Source organism: Sapajus apella, unplaced genomic scaffold, assembly GCF_009761245.1.
Source record: "Sapajus apella isolate SASKATOON/1434 unplaced genomic scaffold, GSC_monkey_1.0 scaffold1653, whole genome shotgun sequence".
Taxonomy (NCBI): Eukaryota; Metazoa; Chordata; class Mammalia; order Primates; family Cebidae; genus Sapajus; species Sapajus apella.
The window spans coordinates 1-7,756 of NW_022438579.1; the positions used below are offsets into that span (position 1 = coordinate 1).

The following is a 7,756-nucleotide window of genomic DNA, read 5'->3' on the forward strand; positions in this document are numbered from 1 at the left end:
GGCCACCTGCTCTTGGGCTCCTCTTTGGCAGGTTCTCGGGGGGGGGGTCTTACCACCTCCCTGTCTCAGCTCCTACTGGGCTGTGGAGCCCTGTGCAGTCCACACCAGCAGTCAGCCCCGGCCACGGAGGCGGCTCAGCCCAGGTGTCCCCACCTGATGTGCCCCATGCTGCCTGGGCCTCTCCTCTGTGTCCCTCTGTAAGTGGCCCTGCCATCCATCTGGTCGGGTCATTCATGTGGTGCTGCCTGCCGAAATCCTCTGAGGAGGGCTGCCTGGGGACCCATTTGGGATCTGAGACTTGGCTTGGGGAAGCAGGTGGTGGGCACAGGCAGAGTGGGCCTCAGGCATGCTGCACCTCCCCAACCTGCCTCCTGGGCTCCTGGGTCCTCTCTCCTGCCCACCTTAGGACCCTCCAGCTCCCCAGTGGCTTCCTGGGGCTGGAAGAGATAGGTCTGGTTCTCAGTGGCTGTGCACACTGTTCCCCTGCTGGGCCCTGCCTGGCCCTGCTCCCCCATCCAGCGAACTGTTATTTCTGCCCTAGGCTCTCTGGACAGTGCCCTTGGGCAGGCCATTGTAGTCCCTGGGGAGGCGGGGTCTGTCTGAGCTGGCTCGGTGAGCTCGCTTCTGGACACTTAGACCTGAGCTCTGGTAGTGCAGCTCTGGCAGGGCTCTCCGGGCGCCGGTCTGGGTGTACCCTGCGGGCCCTGATGCTCATTGTCAGCACGCAGCTCCGTGTAGCTGTGTGCACCGTGCTCTGTACTGGTCTCCACGGTGCGCGTCTAGCTGTGGGCATGGCCCCTGCGCGGGGACCAGGCGCTTGCCCTGAAGGTGCAGCCCCTTGTGGCTGAGGGCAGGGCTGTTTGCGTTGGCTGCCTTGGTTCTGTAATCTGCCTGGGTAAGGCGTGCTCCATGGGGCAGCCCTTTCTGGCCCATTCGCTTGGTGAGCCGGCAACACGTGCCCTGCCTGTCTCCCTGCAGGCTCCGGGAGCACTCGGAGGAGATGTCTGGCTTCCTCCTGGAGTGTGACAGCTCCGTGCAGGGCGCGCTGCAGAAGCACCTGGCGCTGTACAGGATCCGACGGAAGGTCACGGTGGAGCCGCACCCGAATCTACAAGTGTGGGCGGTGTTACCCGGTTCCCCTGAGGCCTGCGGGGCCGCACCGCTGCAGGAGAGGGCGGGGGCCGACGCCATCCTCATCCGCGACCCGCGAACGCCACGCATGGGGTGGCGGCTCCTCACCCAGAATGAAGGCCCAGCCCTGGTTCCCGGGAGCCGGCTAGGGGACCTGTGGGATTATCACCAGCACCGGTACCTGCAAGGTATGGGCTGGGTGGACACGCTGGGCCGGATTGCATGGGTGGGGCTGGATGCACTCAATGCTCGCTGGTTTCCCCGTCCGATCTCTGCAGGGGTTCCTGAGGGTGTCCGAGACTTGCCTCCAGGGGTGGCCCTGCCTCTGGAGTCCAACCTGGCCTTCATGAACGGCGTGAGTTTCACCAAAGGCTGCTACATTGGTCAGGAGCTGACTGCCCGCACCCACCACATGGGCGTCATCCGCAAGCGCCTCTTCCCTGTCCGGCTCTTGGACCCCCCTCCCACCCGTGGTATCGCCCCAGGCGCGGCAGTGCTAACTGAGTCAGGACAGGCTGTGGGCAAGTACAGGGCCGGCCAGGGCAACGTGGGGCTGGCCCTGCTGCGCTCAGAGAAGATCAAGGGTCCTCTGCACATCAGAATCTCCAAGGGCGCTCAGGTGGCCTTAGCCGCATCTGTGCCAGACTGGTGGCCCACGGTCTCCAAGTAGCCCGAAGCCTTGGCTGGCACCGGCTGATGGGGAGGCTGGGGGCTGGGGCCTGGGGCTTCTGTCTGGGGTCTTCCCGTCCCATCTGTCTGCTGTGCCTGCTGGGTGGGATCCTGCTTCCCACCTGGGAACGTCCCCTTTGGCGGCGCCATGCCTGGCCCAGCCCATGCTCAGGGGCCCCAGCTCATGGGTTGTTTTCTCCCTGAACATCCTGTAGCCCCAGAGGGGAGAAGTGGCCTGAGAAGCCCACCATGTGGGTGCTAAGCCCCAGGAGGCGCTGGGTGCCAGCCTCGGCTCCACACAGGGTTGTCCGAGAGGATGGGGCGGTGTCTCTGGCCAGCCCTGGCGGCCTCTGGGCCTTGCGTCCCACTCTGCCCAGCATGAGCCTCGGGGGTTGGTTTCTGTGCCTGGAAGCTGGGTGCTGTCCAGGGTCTGTGCACTGGGGCTGGGGCTTTGGAGTTAACTGCTTGCTTGCAGGGTGCCTCAGGGTGGGTTGTGTGTGGTCCAGAGGGGTCTGGGGCATTGGATCAGGTGGCATATAGGCATCTGCACATGGAGGAGCACGTGCTGCACACCTGAGCCAGGTGCGCCTCTGTACCGGGGCACCAGGGCTGAGCCTTCAGGTATCCCATGCGGAAGGCTGTGCCCACTGCCCCTGTTTCTCCACCTCCACCCCTCCTCAGAGCCCTCCAGGAGCGTGGGGTGGGGCTGGCACAGGGCTCAGGAGCCAGCAGGGCGAAGTTAGCATGACCGGTGTGTGCTGGGTTTCTGCATAGCCTGTGTTTGCAGTGAGAGTGACTAGCTGTCAGCCACGGGGCATGGCCTCCGCTTCACCCACTGGGTTCCCTCTTCCCATTGAAGTGCGAGCTCCATGTTTCCGGGCATCTATTAAAGAGTGAGCCACGGGCAGCCTGTTGGGAGCTCTAGTTTCATTTGGGGCAGAGGGAGGCTGGGGCTTAGTTTCTGGGATCTGGTTGACTGGACCCTGGGAATAGCTGTCCCTTGAGAACACCCAGACACAGCAGATGAAGCGCAGCGGCAGGCCAGGAGAGGCCTCAGAGGCCCAGGCTGGGTGTGTGACGCCATGTCTGCAGAGTGCAGCTGTGTGGCTGCAGGGCGCGGGGGCCTGGGGCAGGTATTTTGGTCTTCACGCTTGACCTTGGGTGGCCACGAGGGACAAGCAGGCAGGGAGCCTGTATGGCCATCCTGGTGCCGGGGGGACCACAGGTGATCTCTAAAAACCTGCACCTATGGCGCTTTTGGGGCCAGGGCCAGGGGTCTAAAGGCAGCTCTGAGCTGTAGTGTAGCGTGCAGTCACCCAGGAGGAGGGCGTGGAGTGGACGCACAGGAGGAGGTGGCTGCAGCTGGAGGGAGAGGAGGGCCGTCCAGCCCCAACCGCTGCCATCGGCTCTCCCATGGGCAAGGAAACAGCTAGGTGGCCCTGAACCCTGGGGTCCAGAGAGCCAGTGGCCTTCAGCCCCTCTTGGACAGGTCATACTCAGCACAGGATGGATTCCAGACCAGCATCCCTGCCCCCTTCCAGCCCCACTGGCTGCTGCTTTAAACTGGCATGGAGACAGTTGAGCGGCTTCCCAACCAGTTCTCTCTCCAGCTCAGCCAGAGGTGGTGTCTCTGGCCTGTGTCACCAAGAGCCGGTGTCTCCTGCATGGGGGGCGTGGACCTGTGGAATAAGGGTCTGTGCCTCGAACTCAAAGTGCCCCGGCTCCCTCACCTGCCCGAGGTTGCCTGGCATTCCCAGCAGGGCCTCCTTGAGTGTGGCAACCTCTGGCAGCATCCTAGCCTTGGACTTGTCAAATGGTCCCACAGGTGTGGCCGGGTGAGGGCTGGGAGGTGAGCCAGGAAGGAAGGGCTCCCCTCCAGAGCGAGACGCCACTTGAGCGGTCCTGTGCCCGTCAGTGTCTTCAGGCCTCTGCAGGTGTCAGGATATCAAAATACTTGGTTCAGTTCAAACACACACATTCCATGTTCTGTGTCTTTTTTTTTTTTTTGAGATGGAGTTTTGTTCTGTCACCCAGGCTGGAGTGCAGTGGCGTGATCTCGGTTCACTGCATCCTCCATCTCCCGGCTTCCAGTGATTCTCCCGCCTCAGCCTCCCGAGTAGATGGGACTACAGGCGCCCGCCACCACGCCAGGCTAATTTTTGTATTTTTAGTAGAGATGGGGTTTCACCATGTTGGGCAGGCTGGTCTCAAACTCCTGACCTTGTGATCTGCCCGCCTCGGCCTCCCAGAGTGCTGGGATTACAGACGTGAGCCACCACGCCCTGTCTCTTCTATGTCTTTAAAAAGGAAAGTGTCAGGCACCAAAAGGTCTCCTCTGTCGTACAAACCAAATCGGCTTTCACCAGAATGTCCTTAGTCCTCTCAGAGGGCCTGGCCTCGAGGACTTGGAAGCAGACCCTGAAGCGCATCAGCAGGGTCGGGCTTTGTGTTCAGGAGCACTGGGACCTGCTGAGAGCTGGTGCGGCTGCTCCTAAACTGTGCTGCTCTTCTGTCTGCTTTAGTTTTGTAAAAACTTAGGAAGTTCCTGTGTGTGTGTATGTGTGTGATTGCGTGTGTGTGTGATTGCGTGTGTGTATGTGATTGCCTGTGTGTGTGTGATTGCCTGTATGTGTGAGTGTGTGTGTGAGAATGTGTATATGTGATTGCCTGTGTGTCTGTGTGATTGCATGTGTGAGAATGTGCATGTGTGATTGCTTGTGTGTGTATGTGATTGTGTGTGTGTGATTGCATGTGTGTATGTGATTGTGTGTGTGTAATTGCCTGTGTGTGTGATTGCGTGTGTGTAAGAGTCTGTGTGATTGCCTGTGTGATAGTGTGTGTGTGATTGCATTTGTGTATGTGATTGTGTGTGTGATTGCCTGTGTGTGTGATTGCATGTAAGAGTGTGTGTGATTGTCTGTGTGGTTGTGTGCGTGTGATTGCATGTGTGTATGTGATTGCTTGTATGTGTGTGATTGCCTGTGTATATGTGATTGTGTGTGATTGCCTGTGTGTGTGTGATTGCATGTGTATATGTGATTGCCTGTGTGTGTGTGATTGCATGTGTATGTGTCATTGCCTGTGTGTGTGTGATTGCATGTGTGTGAGTGTGTGATTTCCTGTGTGTGATTGCATGTGTGTATGTGATTGCCTGTGTGTGTGTGTGATTGCATGTGTATGTGTGATTGCATGTGTGTGAGTGTGTATGTGTGATTGCCTGTGTGTGTGTGATTGCATGTGTGTGAATGTGTGTGTGTATAAACTGGTGGTGTGAGGTGCAGTTGTGGTACATGGGTGTGGTGTATGGTGGTGCGGTATGGGCTTCTCACCCTCACCCCCCCGCCCGCCTCCACTCTTCAGAATGCCCCGCGTCTGCCCTCCAATCTCCGAGCCCACATTGCTTGTTGTGCAGCTACTGCTTATGAGGCAGGGTGTGCAGTGGGTGGCGCTGTTTCTGAGCTGATTTACTTTAACGCAGTGTATGGTGCTTACATTTTCCTTTCAAAGCCATATGTGGGCAGGTGTGGTGGCTCACACCTGTGATCCCAGCACTTTGGGAGGCTGAGGCCAGAGGATTGCTTGAGCCCGGGAGTTTGAGAGCAGCCTGGGCGACATATCAAGACTCTGTCTCTTAAAAAAAATTAGCCAGGCATGGTGGTGCACACCTGTGGTCTGAGCTACTCTGGAGGCTGAAGTGGGAGGATCACTTGAGCCCAGGAGGTGGAGGCTGTAGTGAACCATGATTGTGCCACTGTACTTCAGCCTGGGCAATCGAGCAAGACCCTGTCTCAAAACAAAGAATAAAAAGAAGTTGCAGTTGGTAGTATTTCCTGGAGCATGGCAGACACAGTGTAGAAACTGAGAAACTCACCTCCAAATCGGGAGCTGTTTGAAGAAATGACCCCAAAGTTCAGCACAGAAAGACATCAGTTAGAAGACATCCCAAGAAGTGTACGTTCACTGTAAAATCATCATCCTCATCTTCCAGTCCCAAGGAGGCAAGCTCCCTGTTCTGTGTTCTAGTATGAGACGGTCAGCCAAGTGCAGCCCGAGGGGACAGGCAGGAGCCCTGGAGAGCCTCGGCCAGACCTTCCCTGGGGCTTCCCCAGGAAAGGTAAGGCAGGGCGGGTGTGCAGCTGGCCAGCTGGAGTGATTTCCATGGGCTCCAAGCTGTAGGAGTGGTTGCTGGCTGCCTGAGTGCTTTGGCCAGATAGAGGTGGGCTCTGGACTAATGAGGTTGCATTGCAGAGGCATGCACCCAGCTGGGCCCTTATCTCTTAAGGACTGGCTGGCCTGGAGGGGCAGTCTCCCAGCCAGAAGAGTTTTTTTTTTTGTTTGTTTTTTTTGTTTTTTTTTTTGATGAGACTACCATGAAGCAGCACAGAAGGTTTTTTTAAAAAACATGTCAAAACATCCTAAGGTACAGGAAATAAATTGTAAACACACGCACGCACGCACGCATGCACGCACACACACACATGCAATACCATAAGCAAGGCCCAGCAAAAAGACAGAAGCAAACACATCAATGTGCTGGTCCTAGAGTAAGCAGACACATCACACGGAATGAGAATGTTTAATATATTTAAAGAAAACAAGGAATTTATGTGCAGGAAGCAAGAGACTATAAAAATGACCAAGCAGATTTTAAAAAGAGAACTTGTTGAAATAAAAATGGAATTTTCTAAAAAATAATCCATGATGTCTTTCCTGAAGAATCGGGAGCTATTTGAAGAAAATGACCCCAAAGTGCAACACAGAAAGAGCTAGAAAAGATGAGATGGTCTGGGGACAAGAAGGCAGTTTAGTATAGCATCTGCAGTTTACAGTAATTCCAGAAGGCGGGGAAAGAAAATATGGCAAGTATTCAGAGAAATACGGCTGAGAACTTTTCCAAACCTGCGGGAGCCCCTGCTCCTTAGATTCAGGAATCCAGCGGCTCCCAAGCAGCATAGTCAGAAAGCTGTACTTAGACAATCACGTCTTGGTGAAAATGCAGAACCCGGTGACAAAGAGATCTGAAGGTAGGCAGGAAAGAAAAAGATTATCTGGAAAGAAGAAAACAAGTGGTTTATTGAAAGCAACAGTGGAAGCCAGAAAGAAAGTCAATAATATCTTCAAAGTCTCGGGAGAAATAGTGATAGCCTAGAATTGTGTACCCAGAAATTGTATCAAGAATGAAGGGCCAGACACGGGCTCACACCTGTGTTCCCAGCACTTTGGGAGGCTGAGGCAAGTAGATCACCTGAGGTCAGGCGTTCAAGACCAGCCTGACCAACATGGTGAAACCCCATGTCTACTAAAAATACAAAGATTAGCTGGGCATGGTGGCATATGCCTGTAATGCCAGTTATTCGGGAAGCTGACACAGGAGAATCACTTGAACCCGGGAGGCGGAGGTTGCAGTGAACCAAGATTGCACCATTGCATTCCAACCTGTGCAAGAGTGAGACTCTATCTCAAAAAAAAAAAAAAAAAAAGGCCAGGCACAATGGCTCATGCCTGTAATCCCAGCACTTTGGGAAGCTGAGGCTGGCAGCTTGCCAGAGCTCATGAGATCGAGACCAGCCTGGGCAACACAGTGAAACCTCGTCTTTACTAAAACACAAAAAATTAGCTGGGCATGGCAGTGCGCACCTGCAGTCACAGCTACTCGGGAGGCTAAGACAGGAGAATTGCAAGAACCTGGGAGGCGGAGGTTGCAGTGAGCTGAGATCGCACCACTGCACTCTAGCCTGGGCTACAGAGCGAGACTCCATCTCAGAAAAAAAGAGGGCTGAAGGCATTTTCAGACCAGGAAGCCCCCCAGAGTTTGCTGCCTGCGGAACCTGGAGCGTCTAAGACATGTCTGGGCAGGAGGCAAGGGAACCCGTGGGTAAGCTGGAGGTGAAAGAAGGAATGAAGAAGCAGGAAGTGGATTCGTGGGCATGTCTAAAACACCACATCTAGAAGCTCC

The 7,756-nt window shown here is 55.7% G+C and overlaps 1 protein-coding gene across 1 annotated transcript; it reads left to right on the forward strand.

The window, feature by feature from the left end:
* The first annotated feature begins 720 nt into the window (after nt 1-720).
* LOC116546909 (putative transferase CAF17, mitochondrial) lies at nt 721-2,712 on the forward strand. Its single transcript, XM_032273022.1, has 2 exons — nt 721-1,319; nt 1,410-2,712. The coding sequence occupies exons 1-2, from the start codon at nt 1,001-1,003 to the stop codon at nt 1,799-1,801; spliced, it is 711 nt and encodes a 236-aa protein (XP_032128913.1). The 5' UTR covers nt 721-1,000; the 3' UTR covers nt 1,802-2,712.
* The last annotated feature ends 5,044 nt before the right edge of the window (nt 2,713-7,756 follow it).